General features: G+C 51.3%; 1 protein-coding gene across 1 annotated transcript in view; it reads left to right on the top strand.

Annotated features, from left to right (window-relative positions):
• LOC140399587 (transcription factor MafK-like) overlaps window positions 1-20101 on the top strand; it is a 168641-nt gene extending 148540 nt beyond the window's left edge. The window contains exon 2 of the mRNA XM_072489123.1: window positions 19556-20101. Coding sequence (XP_072345224.1) covers window positions 19556-19963 — 408 coding nt within the window. The 3' untranslated portion in view covers window positions 19964-20101. The remainder of the gene's footprint in view (window positions 1-19555) is intronic.
• The last annotated feature ends 491 nt before the right edge of the window (window positions 20102-20592 follow it).

The following is a 20592-nucleotide window of genomic DNA, read 5'->3' as shown; positions in this document are numbered from 1 at the left end:
GTGCTGTACCTGTCCTGGGAGTGTTTGATGGGGATAGTGTAGAAGGAGCTTTCCTCTGTATCTAACACCGTGCTGTACCTGTCCTGGGATGTTTGATGGGGGCAGTGTAGAGGTAGCTTTACTGTGTATCTAACCCCATGCTGTACCTGTCCTGGGAGTGTTTGATGGGGACGGTGTAGAGGGAGCTTTACTCTGTATCCAACCCTTTGCTGTACCTGTCCTGGGAGTGTTTGATGGGGAGAGTGTAGAGGGAGCTTTACTCTGTATCTAACCCCGTGCTGTACCTGTCCTGGGAGTGTTTGATGGGGACAGTGTAGAGGGAGCTTTACTCTGTATCTAACCCCGTGCTGTACCTGTCCTGGGAGTGTTTGATGGGGACAGTGTAGAGGGAGATTTACTGTGTATCTAACCCCGTGCTGTACCTGTCCTGGGATGTTTGATGGGGACAGTGTAGAGGGAGCTTAACTCTGTATCTAACCCCGTGCTGTCCCTGTCCTGGGAGTGTTTGATGGGGACTGTGTAGAGGGAGCTTTACTCTGTATCTAACCCCGTGCTGTACCTGTCCTGGGAGTGTTTGATGGGGACAGTGTAGAGGGAGCTTTACTCTGTATCTAACCTCGTGCTGTACCTGTCCTGGGAGTGTTTGATGGGGACAGTGTAGAGGGAGCTTTACTCTGTATCTAACCCCGTGCTGTACCTGTCCTGGGAGTGTTTGATGGGGACGGTGTAGAGGGAGCTTTACTCTGTATCCAACCCTTTGCTGTACCTGTCCTGGGAGTGTTTGATGGGGACAGTGTAGAGGGAGCTTTACTCCGTACCTAACCCCGTGCTGTACCTGTCCTGGGAGTGTTTGATGGGGACAGTGTCGAGGGAGCTTTACTCTGTATCGAACCCCGTGCTGTACTTGTCCTGGGAGTGTTTGATGGGGATAGTGTAGAAGGAGCTTTCCTCTGTATCTAACCCCGTGCTGTACCTGTCCTGGGAGTGTTTGATGGGGACAGTGTCGAGGGAGCTTTACTCTGTATCTAACCCCATGCTGTACCTGTCCTGGGAGTGTTTGATGGGTACTGTGTAGAGAGAGCTTTACTCTGTATCAAACCGCGTGCTGTACCTGTCCTGGGAGTGTTTGATGGGGACAGTGTAGAGGGAGCTTTACTCTGTATCTAACCCCGTGCTGTACCTGTCCTGGGAGTGTTTGATGGGGACAGTGTAGAGAGAGTTTTACTCTGTATCTAACACCATGCTGTACCTGTCCTGGGAGTGTTTGATAGGGCAGGGTAGAGGCAGCTTTACTCTGTATCTAACCCCGTGCTGTACCTGTCCTGGGAGTGTTTGATGGGGACAGTGTAGAGGGAGCTTTACTCCGTACCTAACCCCGTGCTGTACCAGTCCTGGGAGTGGTTGATGGGGACAGTGTCGAGGGAGCTTTACTCAGTATCTAACCCCGTGCTGTACCTGTCCTGGGAGTGTTTGATGGGGACAGTGTCGAGGGAGCTTTACTCTGCATCTAACCCCGTGCTGTACCTGTCCTGGGAGTGTTTGATGAGGACAGTCTAGAGGGAGCTTTACTCTGTACCTAACCCCGTGTTGTACCTGTCCTGGGATGTTTGATGGGGACAGTGGAGAGGGAGCTTTACTCTGTATCTTACCCCGTGCTGTACCTGTCCTGGGAGTGTTTGATGGCGACAGTGTAGAGGGAGCTTTACTCTGTATCTAACCCCCGTGCTGTACCTGTCCTGGGAGTGTTTGATGGGGACAGTGTCGAGGGAGCTTTACTCTGTATCTAACCCCGTGCTGTACCTGTCCTGGGAGTGTTTGTTGGGGATGGTGTAGAGGGTACTTTACTCTGTATCTAACCCCATGCTGCACCTGTCCTGGGAGTGTTTGATGGGGACAGTGTAGAGGGAGCTTTACTCTGTATCTAACCCCGTGCTGTACCTGTCCTGGGAGTGTTTGATGGGGATGGTGTAGAGGGTACTTTACTCTGTATCTAACCCCGTGCAGTACCTGTCCTGGGAATGTTTGATGGGGACCGTGTCGAGGGAGCTTTACTCTGCATTTAACCCGGTGCTGTACATGTCCTGGGAGTGTTTGATGGGGACAGTGTAGAGGGAGCTTTACTCTGTATCTAACCCCGTGCTGTACCTGTCCTGGGAGTGTTTGATGGAGACAGTGTAGAGGGAGCTTTACTCAGTGTCTAACCCCTTGCTGTACCTGTCCTGGGAGTGTTTGATGGGGACAGTGTAGAGGGAGCTTTACTCTGTATCTAACCCCGTGCTGTACCTGTGCTGGGAGTGTTTGATGGGGACAGTGTAGAGGGAGCTTTACTCTGTATCTAACCCCGTGCTGTACCTGTCCTGGGAGTGTTTGATGGAGACAGTGTAGAGGGAGCTTTACTCAGTGTCTAACCCCGTGCTGTACCTGTCCTGGGAGTGTTTGATGGGGACAGTGTAGAGGGAGCTTTACTCCGTATCTAACCCCGTGCTGTACCTGTCCTGGGAGTGTTTGATGGGGACAGTGTCGAGGGAGCTTTACTCTGTAACGAACCCCGTGCTGTACCTGTCCTGGGAGTGTTTGATGGGGACAGTGTCGAGGGAGCTTTACTCTGTATCTAACCCCATGCTGTACCTGTCCTGGGATGTTTGATGGGGACAGTGTAGAGGGAGCTTTACTCCGTACCTAACCCCGTGCTGTACCTGTCCTGGGAGTGTTTAATGGGGACAGTGTAGAGGGAGCTTTACTCTGTATCTAACCCCGTGCTGTACCTGTCCTGGGAGTGTTTGTTGGGGACACTGTAGAGAGAGTTTTACTCTGTATCTAACACCATGCTGTACCTGTCCTGGGAGTGTTTGATGGGGACAGTGGAGAGGTAGCTTTACTCTGTATCTAACCCCGTGCTGTACCTGTCCTGGGAGTGTTTGATGGGGACGGTGTAGAGGGTACTTTACTCTGTATCTAACCCCATGCTGCACCTGTCCTGGGAGTGTTTGATGGGGACAGTGTAGAGGGAGCTTTACTCTGTATCTAACCCCGTGCAGTACCTGTCCTGGGAGTGTTTGATGGGGACAGTGTCGAGGGAGCTTTACTCTGTATCTAACCCCCGTGCTGTACCTGTCCTGGGAGTGTTTGATGGGGACCGTGTCGAGGGAGCTTTACTCTGTATTTAACCCGGTGCTGTACCTGTCCTGGGAGTGTTTGATGAGGACAGTCTAGAGGGAGCTTTACTCTGTATCTAACCCCGTGCTGTACCTGTCCTGGGATTGTTTGATGGGGACAGTGTAGACGGAGCTTTACTCAGTATCTAACCCCGTGCTGTACCTGTCCTGGGATGTTTGATGGAGACAGTGTAGAGGGAGCTTTACTCTGTATCTAACCCCGTGCTGTACCTGTCCTGGGAGTGTTTGATGGGGACAGTGTAGAGGGAGCTTTACTCTGTATCTAACCCCGTGCTGTACCTGTCCTGGGAGTGTTTGATGGGGACAGTGTAGAGGGAGCTTTACTCTGTATCTATTCCCGTGCTGTACCTGTCCTGGGAGTGTTTGTTGGGGACACTGCAGAGAGAGTTTTACTCTGTATCTAACACCATGCTGTACCTGTCCTGGGAGTGTTTGATAGGGCAGGGTAGAGGCAGCTTTACTCTGTATCTAACCCCGTGCTGTACCTGTCCTGGGAGTGTTTGATGGGGACAGTGTAGAGGGAGCTTCACTCCGTACCTAACCCCGTGCTGTACCAGTCCTGGGAGTGTTTGATGGGGACAGTGTCGAGGGAGCTTTACTCTGTATCTAACACCGTGCTGTACCTGTCCTGGGATGTTTGATGGGGACAGTGGAGAGGGAGCTTTACTCTGTATCTTACCCCGTGCTGTACCTGTCCTGGGATGTTTGATGGAGACAGTGTAGAGGGAGCTTTACTCTGTATCTAACCCCGTGCTGTACCTGTCCTGGGAGTGTTTGATGGGGACAGTGTAGAGGGAGCTTTACTCTGTATCTAACCCCGTGCTGTACCTGTCCTGGGAGTGTTTGATGGGGACAGTGTAGAGGGAGCTTTACTCTGTATCTAATCCCGTGCTGTACCTGTCCTGGGAGTGTTTGTTGGGGACACTGCAGAGAGAGTTTTACTCTGTATCTAACACCATGCTGTACCTGTCCTGGGAGTGTTTGATAGGGCAGGGTAGAGGCAGCTTTACTCTGTATCTAACCCCGTGCTGTACCTGTCCTGGGAGTGTTTGATGGGGACAGTGTAGAGGGAGCTTCACTCCGTACCTAACCCCGTGCTGTACCAGTCCTGGGAGTGTTTGATGGGGACAGTGTCGAGGGAGCTTTACTCTGTACCTAACCCCGTGTTGTACCTGTCCTGGGATGTTTGATGGGGACAGTGGAGAGGGAGCTTTACTCTGTATCTTACCCCGTGCTGTACCTGTCCTGGGAGTGTTTGATGGCGACAGTGTAGAGGGAGCTTTACTCTGTATCTAACCCCGTGCTGTACCTGTCCTGGGAGTGTTTGATGGGGACAGTGTCGAGGGAGCTTTACTCTGTATCTAACCCCGTGCTGTACCTGTCCTGGGAGTGTTTGATGGGGACAGTGTAGAGGGAGCTTTACTCTGTATCTAAGCCCGTGCCGTACCTGGCCTGGGAGTGTTTGATGGGGGATAGTGTAGAGGGAGATTTACTCTGTATCTAACCCTATGCTGTACCTGTCCTGGGAGTGTTTGATGGGGACAGTGTAGAGGGAGCTTTACTCTGTATCTAAGCCCGTGCCGTACCTGGCCTGGGAGTGTTTGATGGGGGATAGTGTAGTGGGAGATTTACTCTGTATCTAACCCTATGCTGTACCTGTCCTGGGAGTGTTTGATGGGGACAGTGTAGAGGGATCTTTACTCTGTATCTAACCCCGTGCTGTACCTGTCCTGGGAGTGTTTGATGGGGACAGTGTAGAGGGAGCTTGACTCTGTATCTAACCCCATTCTGTACCTGTCCTGGGAGTGTTTGATGTGGACAGTGTAGAGGGAGCTTTACTCTGTATCTAACCCCGAGCTGTACCTGTCCTGGGAGTGTTTGATGGGGACGGTGTAGAGGGAGCTTTACTCTGTATCTAACCCTGTGCTGTACCTGTCCTGGGAGTGTTTGATGGGGACAGTGTAGAGGGAGCTTTACTCTGTATCTAACCCCGTGCAGTACCTGTCCTGGGAGTGTTTGATGGGGACAGTGTAGAGGGAGCTTTACTCTGTATCTAACCCCCGTGCTGTACCTGTCCTCCGAATGTTTGTTGGGGACCGTGTCGAGGGTGCTTTAATCTGCATCTAACCCCGTGCTGTACCTGTCCTGGGAGTGTTTGATGGGGATAGTGTAGAAAGAGCTTTACTCTGTATCTAACAGCGTGCTGTACCTGTCCTGGGATGTTTGATGGGGACAGTGTAGAGGGAGCTTTACTGTGTATCTAACCCCATGCTCTACCTGTCCTGGGAGTGTTTGATGGGGACAGTGTAGAGGGAGCTTTACTCTGTGTCTAACCCCGTGCTGTACCTGTCCTGGGATGTTTGATGGGGACAGTGTAGAGGGAGCTTTACTGTGTACCTAACCCCGTGCTGTACCTGTCCTGGGATGTTTGATGGGGACAGTGCAGAGGGAGATTAGCTCTGTATCTAACCCCGTGCTGTACCTGTCCTGGGAGTGTTTGATGGGGACAGTGTAGAGGGAGCTTTACTCTGTATCTAACCCCATGCTGTACCTGTCCTGGGAGTGTTTGATGGGGACAGTGTAGAGGGAGCTTTACTCTGTATCTAACCCCTTGCTGTACCTGTCCTGGGAGTGTGTGATGGGGACAGTGTAGAGGAGCTTTACTCTGTATCTAACCCCGTGCTGTACCTGTCCTGGGATTGTTTGATGGGGACAGTGTAGAGAGAGCTTTACTCTGTATCTAACCCCGTGCTGTACCTGTCCTGGGATTGTTTGATGGGGACAGTGTAGAGGGAGCTTTACTCTGTATCTAACCCCGTGCTGTACCTGTCCTGGGAGTGTTTGATGGGGACAGTGTAGAGCGAGCTTTACTCAGTATCTAATCCCGTGGTGTATCTGTCCTGGGAGTGTTTGATGGGGACCGTGTCGAGGGAGCTTTACTCTGTATCTAACCCTGTGCTGTGCCTGTCCTGGGAGTGTTTGATGGGGACAGTGTAGAGGGAGCTTTACTCTGTATCTAACCCCGTGCTGTACCTGTCCTGGGATTGTTTGATGGGGACAGTGTAGAGGGAGCTTTACTCTGTATCTAACCCCGTGCTGTACCTGTCCTGGGAGTGTTTGATGGGGACAGTGTAGAGCGAGCTTTACTCTGTATCTAACCCCGTGCTGTACCTGTCCTGGGAGTGTTTGATGGGGACAGTGGAGAGGGAGCTTTACTCTGTATCTAGCCCCGTGCTGTACCTGTGCTGGGAGTGTTTGATGGGGACAGTGTCGAGGGAGCTTTACTCTGTATCTAACCCCATGATGTACCTGTCCTGGGAGTGTTTGATGGGGACAGTGTAGAGGGAGCTTTACTGTGTATCTAACCCCGTGCTGTACCTGTCCTGGGATGTTTGATGGGGACAGTGCAGTGAGAGCTTAACTCTGTATCTAACCCGGTGCGGGACCTGTCCTGGGAGTGTTTGTAGAGGGAGCTTTACTCTGTATCTAACCCCGTGCTGTACCTGTCCTGGGAGTGTTTGATGGGGACAGTGTAGAGGGAGCTTTACTCTGTATCTAACCCCGTGCTGTACCAGTCCTGGGAGTGTTTGATGGGGACAGGGTAGAGGGAGCTTTACTCTGTATCTAACCCTGTGCTGTAACTGTCCTGGGAGTGTTTGATGGGGAGAGTGTAGAGGGAGCTTTGTTCTGTATCTTACCCCGTGCTGTACCTGTCCTGGAAGTGTTTGATGGGGACAGTGTAGAGGGAGCTTTACTCTGTATCTAACCCTGTGCTGTACCTGTCCTGGGACTGTTTGCTGGGGACAGTGTAGAGTGAGCTTTACTCTGTATCTAACCCTGTGCTGTACCTGTCCTGGATGTGTTTGATGGGGACAGTGTAGAGGAAGCTTTACTCTGTATCTAACACCGTGCTGTACCTGTCCTGGGAGTGTTTGATGGGGACAGTGTAGAGGGAGCTTTACTCTGTATCTAACCCCGTGTTGTACCTGTCCTGGGAGTGTTTGATGGGGACAGTGTAGAGGGAGCTTTACTCTGTATCTAACCCCGTGCTGTACCTGTCCTGGGGGTGTTTGATGGGGACAGTGTAGAGGGAGCTTTACTCTGTATCTAACACCGTGCTGTACCTGTCCTGGGAGTGTTTGATGGGGACAGTGTAGAGGGAGCTTTACTCTGTATCTAACCCCGTGCTGTACCTGTCCTGGGAGTGTTTGATGGGGACAGTGTAGAGGGAGCTTTACTCTGTATCTAACCCCGTGCTGTACCTGTCCTGGGAGTGTTTGATGGGGACAGTGTAGAGGGAGCTTTACTCTGTATCTAACCCCGTGCTGTACCTGTCCTGGGAGTGTTTGATGGGGACAGTGTAGAGGGAGCTTTACTCTGTGTCTAACCCCGTGCTGTACCTGTCCTGGGAGTGTTTGATGGGGACAGTGTAGAGGGAGCTTTACTCTGTATCTAACCCCGTGCTGTACCTGTCCTGGGAGAGTTTGATGGGGACAGTGTAGAGGGAGCTTTACTCTGTATCTAACCCTGTGCTGTACCTGTCCTGGGACTGTTTGCTGGGGACAGTGTAGAGGGAGCTTTACTCTGTATCTAACCCCCGTGCTGTACCTGTCCTCGGAATGTTTGTTGGGGACAGTGTAGAGGGAGCTTTACTCTGTATCTGACCCCGTGCTGTACCTGTCCTGGGAGTGTTTGATGGAGACCGTGTCGAGGGAGCTTTACTCTGTATCTAACCCTGTGCTGTACCTGTCCTGGGAGAGTTTGATGGGGACAGTGTAGAGGGAGCTTTACTCTGTATCTAACCCCGTGCTGTACCTGTCCTCGGAATGTTTGTTGGGGACAGTGTAGAGGGAGCTTTACTCTGTATCTAACCCCGTGCTGTACCTGTCCTGGGAGTGTTTGATGGGGATAGTGTAGAAAGAGCTTTACTCTGTATCTAACCCCGTGCTGTACCTGTCCTGGGAGTGTTTGATGGGGATAGTGTAGAAAGAGCTTTACTCTGTATCTAACAGCGTGCTGTACCTGTCCTGGGATGTTTGATGGGGACAGTGTAGAGGGAGCTTTACTGTGTATCTAACCCCATGCTCTACCTGTCCTGGGAGTGTTTGATGGGGACAGTGTAGAGGGAGCTTTACTCTGTGTCTAACCCCGTGCTGTACCTGTCCTGGGATGTTTGATGGGGACAGTGTAGAGGGAGCTTTACTGTGTACCTAACCCCGTGCTGTACCTGTCCTGGGATGTTTGATGGGGACAGTGCAGAGGGAGATTAGCTCTGTATCTAACCCCGTGCTGTACCTGTCCTGGGAGCGTTTGATGGGAACAGTGTAGAGGGAGCTTTACTCTGTATCAAACCGCGTGCTGTACCTGTCCTGGGAGTGTTTGATGGGGACAGTGTAGAGGGAGCTTTACTCTGTATCTAACCCCGTGCTGTACCTGTCCTGGGAGTGTGTGATGGGGACAGTGTAGAGGAGCTTTACTCTGTATCTAACCCCGTGCTGTACCTGTCCTGGGATTGTTTGATGGGGACAGTGTAGAGAGAGCTTTACTCTGTATCTAACCCCGTGCTGTACCTGTCCTGGGATTGTTTGATGGGGACAGTGTAGAGGGAGCTTTACTCTGTATCTAACCCCGTGCTGTACCTGTCCTGGGAGTGTTTGATGGGGACAGTGTAGAGGGAGCTTTGTTCTGTATCTTACCCCGTGCTGTACCTGTCCTGGAAGTGTTTGATGGGGACAGTGTAGAGGGAGCTTTACTCTGTATCTAACCCTGTGCTGTACCTGTCCTGGGACTGTTTGCTGGGGACAGTGTAGAGTGAGCTTTACTCTGTATCTAACCCTGTGCTGTACCTGTCCTGGATGTGTTTGATGGGGACAGTGTAGAGGAAGCTTTACTCTGTATCTAACACCGTGCTGTACCTGTCCTGGGAGTGTTTGATGGGGACAGTGTAGAGGGAGCTTTACTCTGTATCTAACCCCGTGCTGTACCTGTCCTGGGAGTGTTTGATGGGGACTGTGTAGCGGGAGCTTTACTCTGTATCTAACGCCGTGCTGTACCTGTCCTGGGAGTGTTTGATGGGGACAGTGTAGAGGGAGCTTTACTCTGTATCTAACCCCGTGTTGTACCTGTCCTGGGAGTGTTTGATGGGGACAGTGTAGAGGGAGCTTTACTCTGTATCTAACCCCATGCTGTACCTGTCCTGGGGGTGTTTGATGGGGACAGTGTAGAGGGAGCTTTACTCTGTATCTAACACCGTGCTGTACCTGTCCTGGGAGTGTTTGATGGGGACAGTGTAGAGGGAGCTTTACTCTGTATCTAACCCCGTGCTGTACCTGTCCTGGGAGTGTTTGATGGGGACAGTGTAGAGGGAGCTTTACTCTGTATCTAACCCCGTGCTGTACCTGTCCTGGGAGTGTTTGATGGGGACAGTGTAGAGGGAGCTTTACTCTGTATCTAACCCCGTGCTGTACCTGTCCTGGGAGTGTTTGATGGGGACAGTGTAGAGGGAGCTTTACTCTGTGTCTAACCCCGTGCTGTACCTGTCCTGGGAGTGTTTGATGGGGACAGTGTAGAGGGAGCTTTACTCTGTATCTAACCCCGTGCTGTACCTGTCCTGGGAGAGTTTGATGGGGACAGTGTAGAGGGAGCTTTACTCTGTATCTAACCCTGTGCTGTACCTGTCCTGGGACTGTTTGCTGGGGACAGTGTAGAGTGAGCTTTACTCTGTATCTAACCCTGTGCTGTACCTGTCCTGGGAGTGTTTGATGGGGACAGTGTAGAGGAAGCTTTACTCTGTATCTAACCCTGTGCTGTACCTGTCCTGGAAGTGTTTGATGGGGACAGTGTAGAGGGAGCTTTACTCTGTATCTAACCCTGTGCTGTACCTGTCCTGGATCTGTTTGCTGGGGACAGTGTAGAGGGAGCTTTACTCTGTATCTAACCCTGTGCTGTACCTGTCCTGGGAGTGTTTGATGGGGACAGTGTAGAGGAAGCTTTACTCTGTATCTAACACCGTGCTGTACCTGTCCTGGGAGTGTTTGATGGGGACAGTGTAGAGGGAGCTTTACTCTGTATCTAACCCCGTGCTGTACCTGTCCTGGGAGTGTTTGATGGGGACTGTGTAGCGGGAGCTTTACTCTGTATCTAACGCCGTGCTGTACCTGTCCTGGGAGTGTTTGATGGGGACAGTGTAGAGGGAGCTTTACTCTGTATCTAACCCCGTGTTGTACCTGTCCTGGGAGTGTTTGATGGGGACAGTGTAGAGGGAGCTTTACTCTGTATCTAACCCCGTGCTGTACCTGTCCTGGGGGTGTTTGATGGGGACAGTGTAGAGGGAGCTTTACTCTGTATCTAACACCGTGCTGTACCTGTCCTGGGATGTTTGATGGGGACAGTGTAGAGGGAGCTTTACTCTGTATCTAACCCCGTGCTGTACCTGTCCTGGGAATATTTGATGGGGACAGTGTAGAGGGAGCTTTACTCTGTATCTTACCCCGTGCTGTCCCTGTCCTGGTAGTGTTTGACGGGTCAGGTAGGGAGAGATTTAACCTATAATACATGAGGATTGATACACGGCTCTGGTGAGAGAGTGGGGCATTTGGATTAGGAACATATGGATTAGGAACAGAAGTCGGCAATTGAGCCCCTCGACCCTGCTCTGCCATCCCATCAGATCATGGCTGATCTCTCCCTGGGCTCAAATCCACCTCGCTACTTGTTCTCCATATCTTGAAAACATGTAATGACAGACTCCACCGCGCAGTGGGACAGTGAGTTCCACAAATTCACCACCGTCTGCAAGAAGTAGTTCCTCCTCATCTCAGTTCTAAATCTACCGCCTCGCAACCTCTCTCTCTGGCCTCTCATTCTAAACCTCGCCACAAGGGGGAACATTTGTTCTACGTTTACATTATCAATCCATTTTAGTATTTTATACACCTCGATCAGATTCCCTCTCATCCTTCTAAACTCCAGCGAGTATGAGCCCAAACTGTTTAATCTTTCCTCATAAGTTAACCCTTTATCCCCGGACTCAATCTGGTGACCCTCCTCTGAACCGCCTCCAATGCCACCAGCTCCTTCCTCAAATCAGGAGACCAAACTGGACACAACACTCCAGATGTGGTCTCACCAACACCCTACACAATTGCAACAACACTTGTCGACTTTTATACTCCAGTCCCTTCGCAATAAACGCTAACATTCCATTTGAGCGCAGTGGGTTAGCACTGCTGCCTCACGGCGCCGAGGTCCCAGGTTCGATCCCGGCCCCGGGTCACTGTCCGTGTGGAGTTTGCACATTCTCCCCGTGTCTGCGTGGGCCTCGCCCCCACAACCCAAAGATGTGCAGGGTGGGTGGATTGGCTGCGCTAAATTGCCCCTTAATTGAAACAAATGAATTGGGTGCTCTAAATTTATTTTTTAAAAATTGCATTTGCCTTTTTAATTACCTGCTGCATCTGCATACTGACCTTCTGCGATTTATGAATAAAGACACCCAGATCTCTCTGTCCAGCCGCATTTCAATCTGCTTTCCATTTCGATAATTTACCTGACAATTCTTTCGACCAAAATGGATAACCTCACACTTATCCACATTAAACTCCATCTGCCAAATCTTGGCCCAATCTCCTCGCCTTTCTATATCCATCTGTAAACTCTGTATCTCCTCTTCACTGCCTGCCTTCCCACCTATTTTAGTATCATCTGCAAATTTTGCTGCGTTACACTCTGTCCCTGCTTTGCAGAGCATTTACAGATTGTGACCTGTTGAGGCCTGGGGACTGACCCCTGCAGCTCCCGCTGGTTACAGTTCACCAGCCAGAGAAGGACCCATTTAACCCGACCCTCTGCTTTCTGTCAGTCAGACAATCCTCAATCCAATCTAGACCTCTAGTCCTAATCCCCTGCGGACTCACCTTCTGGGTCAGCCTTTTATTCAGCACCCTTGTGAAACATTTCCTAGAAGTCTGGATATACCACATCCACAGGTTCCCCATTATCCATCTTACTGGTTATATCCTCAAAGAACTCTGCAAGTAAACCCTTCGTAAAACCACGCTGACATTGGTGGATCGAGCTTTGTCTTTCCAAAGGTCCAGTCATCTCCTCCTTCATGATAAAATCCAGTAACGTTCCCAGCACAGGGGTTAAGCTAACCAGTCTACAGCTTCCTACTTTCTGCCTCTCACCCTTTTTGATTATGGGAGTTACAATCGCATGTTTCCAATCCACCGGGACCATTGCAGAATCCAGGGAATTTCAAAATATCATGGGGATTAGTTGGGGATGGATATGGAGAGATACAGGGATAGTGCGGGATTATTCTGGGATTGATACAATGCACAGAGAGTGGGGATTATTTGGGGATACAGTGCACAGTGAGTGGGGATTACTCTGGGATACAGTGCACAGAGAGTGGGGATTATTTGGGGATACAGTGCACAGTGAGTGGGGATTACTCTGGGATACAGTGCACAGTGAGTGGGGATTATTTGGGGATACAGTGCACAGTGAGTGGGGATTATTCTGGGATACAAAGCACAGTGAGTGGGGATTACTCTGGGATACAGAGCACAGTGAGTGGGGATTACCCTGGGATACAGTGCACAATGAGTGGGGATTACTCTGGGATACAGTGTACAGTGAGTGGGGATTATTCTGGGATACAGTGCAGTGAGTGGGGATTATTTGGGGATACAGTGCACAATGAGTGAGGATTATTCTGGGATATAGTGCACAGTGAGTGGGGATTACTCTGGGACACAGTGCACAGTGAGTGGGGATTATTCTGGGATACAGTGCACAGTGAGGGGGGATTATTTGGGGATACAGTGCACAGTGAGTGGGGATTATTCTGGGATACAGTGCACAGTGAGTGGGGATTATTTGGTGATACAGTGCACAGTGAGTGGTGATTACTCTGGGATACAATGCAGTGAGTGGGGATTTCTCTGGGATACAGTGCACAGTGAGTGGGAATTACTCTGGGATACAAAGCACAGTGAGTGGGGATTACTCTGGGATCAAGTGCACAGTGAGTGGGGATTACTCTGGGACACAGTGCACAGTGTGTGGGGATTACTCTGGGACACAGTGCACAGTGAGTGGGGATTATTCTGGGATACAGAGCACAGTGAGGGGGGATTATTTGGGGATACAGTGCACAGTGAGTGGGGATTACTCTGGGATACAATGCAGTGAGTGGGGATTACTCTGGGACACAGTGCACAGTGCGTGGGGATTACTCTGGGATCAAGTGCACAGTGAGTGGGGATTACTCTGGGACATGTGCACAGTGCCTGGGGATTACTCTGGGATACAGTGCACAGTGAGTGGGGATTACTCTGGGATACAGTGCACAGTGAGTGGGGATTACTCTGGGATATAGTGCACAATGAGTGGGGATTACTCTGGGATACAGTGCACAGTGAGTGGGGATTACTCTGGGATACAGTGCACAGCGAGTGGGGATTACTCTGGGACACAGTGCACAGTGAGTGGGGATTACTCTGGGATCAAGTGCACAGTGCGTGGGGATTACTCTGGGACACAGTGCACAGTGCGTGGGGATTACTCTGGGACACAGTGCACAGTGAGTGGGGATTACTCTGGGATACAGTGTACAGTGAGTGGGGATTATTCTGGGATACAGTGCAGTGAGTGGGGATTATTTGGGGATACAGTGCACAATGAGTGAGGATTATTCTGGGATATAGTGCACAGTGAGTGGGGATTACTCTGGGACACAGTGCACAGTGAGTGGGGATTATTCTGGGATACAGTGCACAGTGAGGGGGGATTATTTGGGGATACAGTGCACAGTGAGTGGGGATTATTCTGGGATACAGTGCACAGTGAGTGGGGATTATTTGGTGATACAGTGCACAGTGAGTGGTGATTACTCTGGGATACAATGCAGTGAGTGGGGATTTCTCTGGGATACAGTGCACAGTGAGTGGGAATTACTCTGGGATACAAAGCACAGTGAGTGGGGATTACTCTGGGATCAAGTGCACAGTGAGTGGGGATTACTCTGGGACACAGTGCACAGTGTGTGGGGATTACTCTGGGACACAGTGCACAGTGAGTGGGGATTATTCTGGGATACAGAGCACAGTGAGGGGGGATTATTTGGGGATACAGTGCACAGTGAGTGGGGATTACTCTGGGATACAATGCAGTGAGTGGGGATTACTCTGGGACACAGTGCATAGTGCGTGGGGATTACTCTGGGATCAAGTGCACAGTGAGTGGGGATTACTCTGGGACATGTGCACAGTGCCTGGGGATTACTCTGGGATACAGTGCACAGTGAGTGGGGATTACTCTGGGATACAGTGCACAGTGAGTGGGGATTACTCTGGGATATAGTGCACAATGAGTGGGGATTACTCTGGGATACAGTGCACAGTGAGTGGGGATTACTCTGGGACACAGTGCACAGTGAGTGGGGATTACTCTGGGATCAAGTGCACAGTGCGTGGGGATTACTCTGGGACACAGTGCACAGTGCGTGGGGATTACTCTGGGACACAGTGCACAGTGAGTGGGGATTACTCTGGGACACAGTGCACAGTGAGAGGGGATTACTCCGGGATACAGTGCACAGTGAGTGGGAATTACTCTGGGATCAAGTGCACAGTGAGTGGGGATTACTCTGGGACACAGTGCACAGTGAGTGGGGATCATTTGGTGATACAGTGCACAGTGAGAGGGGATTACTCTGGGATACAAAGCACAGTGAGTGGGGATTACTCTAGGATACAATGCACAGTGAGCGGGGATTGCTCTGGGACATGTGCAGTGCCTGCGGATTACTCTGGGATAAAGTGCACAGTGAGTGGGGATTACTCTGGGATACAATGCACAGTGAGCAGGGATTACTCTGGGATACAGTGCACAGTGAATGGGGATTACTCTGGGATACAATGCACAGTGAGTGGGGATTACTCTGGTATCCGGTGCACAGTGAGTGGGTATTACTCTGGGATACAGTGCACAGTGCGTGGGGATTACTGTGGGATACAGTGCACAGTGAGTGGGGATTATTCTCGGATACAGTGCACAGGGATTACTCTGGGATACAGTGCACAGTGAGCGGGCATTACTCTGGCATACAGTGCACAGTGAGTGGGGATTACTCTGGGATGCAGTGCACAGTGCATGGGGATTACTCTGGGATACAGTGCACAGTGAGTGGAGATTACTCTGGGATACAGTGCACAGTGAGCGGGGATTATTCTGGGATTCAGTGCACAGGGATTACTCTGTGATACAGTGCACAGTGAGCGGGGATTACTCTGGGATAGTGCACAATGAATGGGGATTACTCTGGGATACAGTGCACAGTGAGTGGAGATTACTCTGGGATACAGTGCACAGTGAGCGGGGATTATTCTGGGATACAGTGCACAGTGAGCGGGGATTACTCTGGGATAGTGCACAGTGAGCGGAGATTACTCCGGGATACAGTGCACAGTGAGTGGGGATTACTCTGGGACACAGTGCACAGTGAGTGGGGATTACTCTGGGATACAGTGCACAGTGAGCGGAGATTACTCTGGGATACAGTGCAGAGTGAGTGGGGATTACTCTGGGATACAGTGCACAGCGAGTGGGGATTACTCTGGGATACAGTGCACAGTGAGCGGAGATTACTCTGGGATACAGTGCACAGTGAGTGGGTATTACTCTGGGATACAGTGCACAGTGAGCGGAGATTACTCTGGGATACAGTGCACAGTGAGTGGGTATTACTCTGGGATACAGTGCACAGTGAGCGGAGATTACTCTGGGATACAGTGCACAGTGAGTGGGTATTACTCTGGGATACAGTGCACAGCGAGTGGGGATTACTCTGGGATACAGTGCACAGTGAGCGGAGATTACTCTGGGATACAGTGCACAGTGAGTGGGTATTACTCTGGGATACAGTGCACAGTGAGCGGAGATTACTCTGGGATACAGTGCACAGTGAGTGGGTATTACTCTGGGATACAGTGCACAGTGAGCGGAGATTACTCTGGGATACAGTGCAGAGTGAGTGGGGATTACTCTGGGATACAGTGCACAGCGAGTGGGGATTACTCTGGGATACAGTGCACAGTGAGCGGAGATTACTCTGGGATACAGTGCACAGTGAGCGGAGATTACTCTGGGATACAGTGCACAGTGAGTGGGGATTACTCTGGGATACAGTGCACAGCGAGTGGGGATTACTCTGGGACACAGTGCACAGTGAGTGGGGATTACTCTGGGATCAAGTGCACAGTGCGTGGGGATTACTCTGGGACACAGTGCACAGTGCGTGGGGATTACTCTGGGACACAGTGCACAGTGAGTGGGGATTACTCTGGGATACAGTGTACAGTGAGTGGGGATTATTCTGGGATACAGTGCAGTGAGTGGGGATTATTTGGGGATACAGTGCACAATGAGTGAGGATTATTCTGGGATATAGTGCACAGTGAGTGGGGATTACTCTGGGACACAGTGCACAGTGAGTGGGGATTATTCTGGGATACAGTGCACAGTGAGGGGGGATTATTTGGGGATACAGTGCACAGTGAGTGGGGATTATTCTGGGATACAGTGCACAGTGAGTGGGGATTATTTGGTGATACAGTGCACAGTGAGTGGTGATTACTCTGGGATACAATGCAGTGAGTGGGGATTTCTCTGGGATACAGTGCACAGTGAGTGGGAATTACTCTGGGATACAAAGCACAGTGAGTGGGGATTACTCTGGGATCAAGTGCACAGTGAGTGGGGATTACTCTGGGACACAGTGCACAGTGTGTGGGGATTACTCTGGGACACAGTGCACAGTGAGTGGGGATTATTCTGGGATACAGAGCACAGTGAGGGGGGATTATTTGGGGATACAGTGCACAGTGAGTGGGGATTACTCTGGGATACAATGCAGTGAGTGGGGATTACTCTGGGACACAGTGCATAGTGCGTGGGGATTACTCTGGGATCAAGTGCACAGTGAGTGGGGATTACTCTGGGACATGTGCACAGTGCCTGGGGATTACTCTGGGATACAGTGCACAGTGAGTGGGGATTACTCTGGGATACAGTGCACAGTGAGTGGGGATTACTCTGGGATATAGTGCACAATGAGTGGGGATTACTCTGGGATACAGTGCACAGTGAGTGGGGATTACTCTGGGATACAGTGCACAGCGAGTGGGGATTACTCTGGGACACAGTGCACAGTGAGTGGGGATTACTCTGGGATCAAGTGCACAGTGCGTGGGGATTACTCTGGGACACAGTGCACAGTGCGTGGGGATTACTCTGGGACACAGTGCACAGTGAGTGGGGATTACTCTGGGACACAGTGCACAGTGAGAGGGGATTACTCCGGGATACAGTGCACAGTGAGTGGGAATTACTCTGGGATCAAGTGCACAGTGAGTGGGGATTACTCTGGGACACAGTGCACAGTGAGTGGGGATCATTTGGTGATACAGTGCACAGTGAGAGGGGATTACTCTGGGATACAAAGCACAGTGAGTGGGGATTACTCTAGGATACAATGCACAGTGAGCGGGGATTGCTCTGGGACATGTGCAGTGCCTGCGGATTACTCTGGGATAAAGTGCACAGTGAGTGGGGATTACTCTGGGATACAATGCACAGTGAGCAGGGATTACTCTGGGATACAGTGCACAGTGAATGGGGATTACTCTGGGATACAATGCACAGTGAGTGGGGATTACTCTGGTATCCGGTGCACAGTGAGTGGGTATTACTCTGGGATACAGTGCACAGTGCGTGGGGATTACTGTGGGATACAGTGCACAGTGAGTGGGGATTATTCTCGGATACAGTGCACAGGGATTACTCTGGGATACAGTGCACAGTGAGCGGGCATTACTCTGGCATACAGTGCACAGTGAGTGGGGATTACTCTGGGATGCAGTGCACAGTGCATGGGGATTACTCTGGGATACAGTGCACAGTGAGTGGAGATTACTCTGGGATACAGTGCACAGTGAGCGGGGATTATTCTGGGATTCAGTGCACAGGGATTACTCTGTGATACAGTGCACAGTGAGCGGGGATTACTCTGGGATAGTGCACAATGAATGGGGATTACTCTGGGATACAGTGCACAGTGAGTGGAGATTACTCTGGGATACAGTGCACAGTGAGCGGGGATTATTCTGGGATACAGTGCACAGTGAGCGGGGATTACTCTGGGATAGTGCACAGTGAGCGGAGATTACTCCGGGATACAGTGCACAGTGAGTGGGGATTACTCTGGGACACAGTGCACAGTGAGTGGGGATTACTCTGGGATACAGTGCACAGTGAGCGGAGATTACTCTGGGATACAGTGCAGAGTGAGTGGGGATTACTCTGGGATACAGTGCACAGCGAGTGGGGATTACTCTGGGATACAGTGCACAGTGAGCGGAGATTACTCTGGGATACAGTGCACAGTGAGTGGGTATTACTCTGGGATACAGTGCACAGTGAGCGGAGATTACTCTGGGATACAGTGCACAGTGAGTGGGTATTACTCTGGGATACAGTGCACAGTGAGCGGAGATTACTCTGGGATACAGTGCACAGTGAGTGGGTATTACTCTGGGATACAGTGCACAGCGAGTGGGGATTACTCTGGGATACAGTGCACAGTGAGCGGAGATTACTCTGGGATACAGTGCACAGTGAGTGGGTATTACTCTGGGATACAGTGCACAGTGAGCGGAGATTACTCTGGGATACAGTGCACAGTGAGTGGGTATTACTCTGGGATACAGTGCACAGTGAGCGGAGATTACTCTGGGATACAGTGCAGAGTGAGTGGGGATTACTCTGGGATACAGTGCACAGCGAGTGGGGATTACTCTGGGATACAGTGCACAGTGAGCGGAGATTACTCTGGGATACAGTGCACAGTGAGCGGAGATTACTCTGGGATACAGTGCACAGTGAGCGGGGATTACTCTGGGATACAGTGCACAGTGAGCGGAGATTACTCTGGGATACAGTGCACAGTGAGCGGGGATTACTCTGGGATACAGTGCACAGTGAGCGGGGATTACTCTGGGATACAGTGCACAGTGAGCGGAGATTACTCTGGGATACAGTGCACAGTGAGCGGGGATTACTCTGGGATACAGTGCACAGTGAGCGGAGATTACTCTGGGATACAGTGCACAGTGAGTGGGGATTACTCTGGGACACAGTGCACAGTGAGTGGGGATTATTTGTGTACACAGTGCACAGGGATTATTTTGGGATTGAGGTTGATTTGGGGATGCATTGTGTTGAAGGCAGCAATCGCATTCCCTCCTTTCGGGAGTGACAAGGTATCTATTACCGGCAGACATGTGACTGAAACGGTCCTTCTTTCCTCACAGGCCAAGAAGGAGTCTGGGCTCGCAGCCCTCAGCGACCATGAACTCATCCAGCTGACTGTGCGCGACTTAAACCAGCAGCTCCGAGGCCTGTCGAAGGACGAGGTCGCTCGGCTGAAGCAGCGCAGGAGGACGCTGAAGAATCGCGGCTATGCGGCCAGCTGCCGGGAGAAGCGCGTCTCTCAGCGCGAGGAGCTGGAGATCCAGCGGACGGCCTTGGCTGCCGAGGTGGATGGACTCGCGCGCGAGAACACCAGCATGAGAGGCGAGCTGGACTCCCTCAGGGCCCGCTACCTTGCTTTGCAAACCTTCGCCCGCTCCATGGGCAAGGGCACACTGGTGCCCACCCGGGTGGCCACGACCGGCGTCATCACCATCGTCAAGTCGGAGTCCAAAAGGGCCGACGCGTGAACGGAGAAATGTGTTCGTCTCCCGGGTTTACAGTCCGGCCACTTTGTTCTTTTCACGTGTCCAGTTGTTATTTCGTCGTAAGGTCCATTTGTGACCAACCGTCAGACTGCTCACTAAATATACACCGAGGTTACAAAACTGAGAGGTGCCCGGTTCAATCTTTCATTTGTTGTCCCCGTCAAACACTCCCAGGACAGGTACAGCACGGGGTTAGATACAGAGTAAAGCTCCCTCTACACTGTCCCCATCAAACACTCCCAGGACAGATACAGCACGGGGTTAGATACAGAGTAAAGCTCCCTCTACACTGTCCCCATCAAACACTCCCAGGACAGGTACAGCACGGGGGTTAGATACAGAGTAAAGCTCCCTCTACACTGTCCCCATCAAACACTCCCAGGACAGGTACAGCACGGGGTTAGATACAGAGTAAAGCTCCCTCTACACTGTCCCCATCAAACATCCCAGGACAGGTACAGCACGGGGCTAGATACTGAGTAAAGCTCCCTCTACACTGTCCCCATCAAACACTCCCAGGACAGGTACAGCACGGGGCTAGATACTGAGTAAAGCTCCCTCGACACTGTCCCCATCAAACACTCCCAGGACAGGTACAGCACGGGGTTAGA

The sequence above is a fragment of the Scyliorhinus torazame genome, chromosome 23 (assembly GCF_047496885.1).
Source record: "Scyliorhinus torazame isolate Kashiwa2021f chromosome 23, sScyTor2.1, whole genome shotgun sequence".
NCBI classification, from domain to species: domain Eukaryota; kingdom Metazoa; phylum Chordata; class Chondrichthyes; order Carcharhiniformes; family Scyliorhinidae; genus Scyliorhinus; species Scyliorhinus torazame.
The sequence above is the reverse complement of the archived record's forward strand: the minus strand, read 5'-3'. Positions and strand labels throughout refer to the sequence as shown.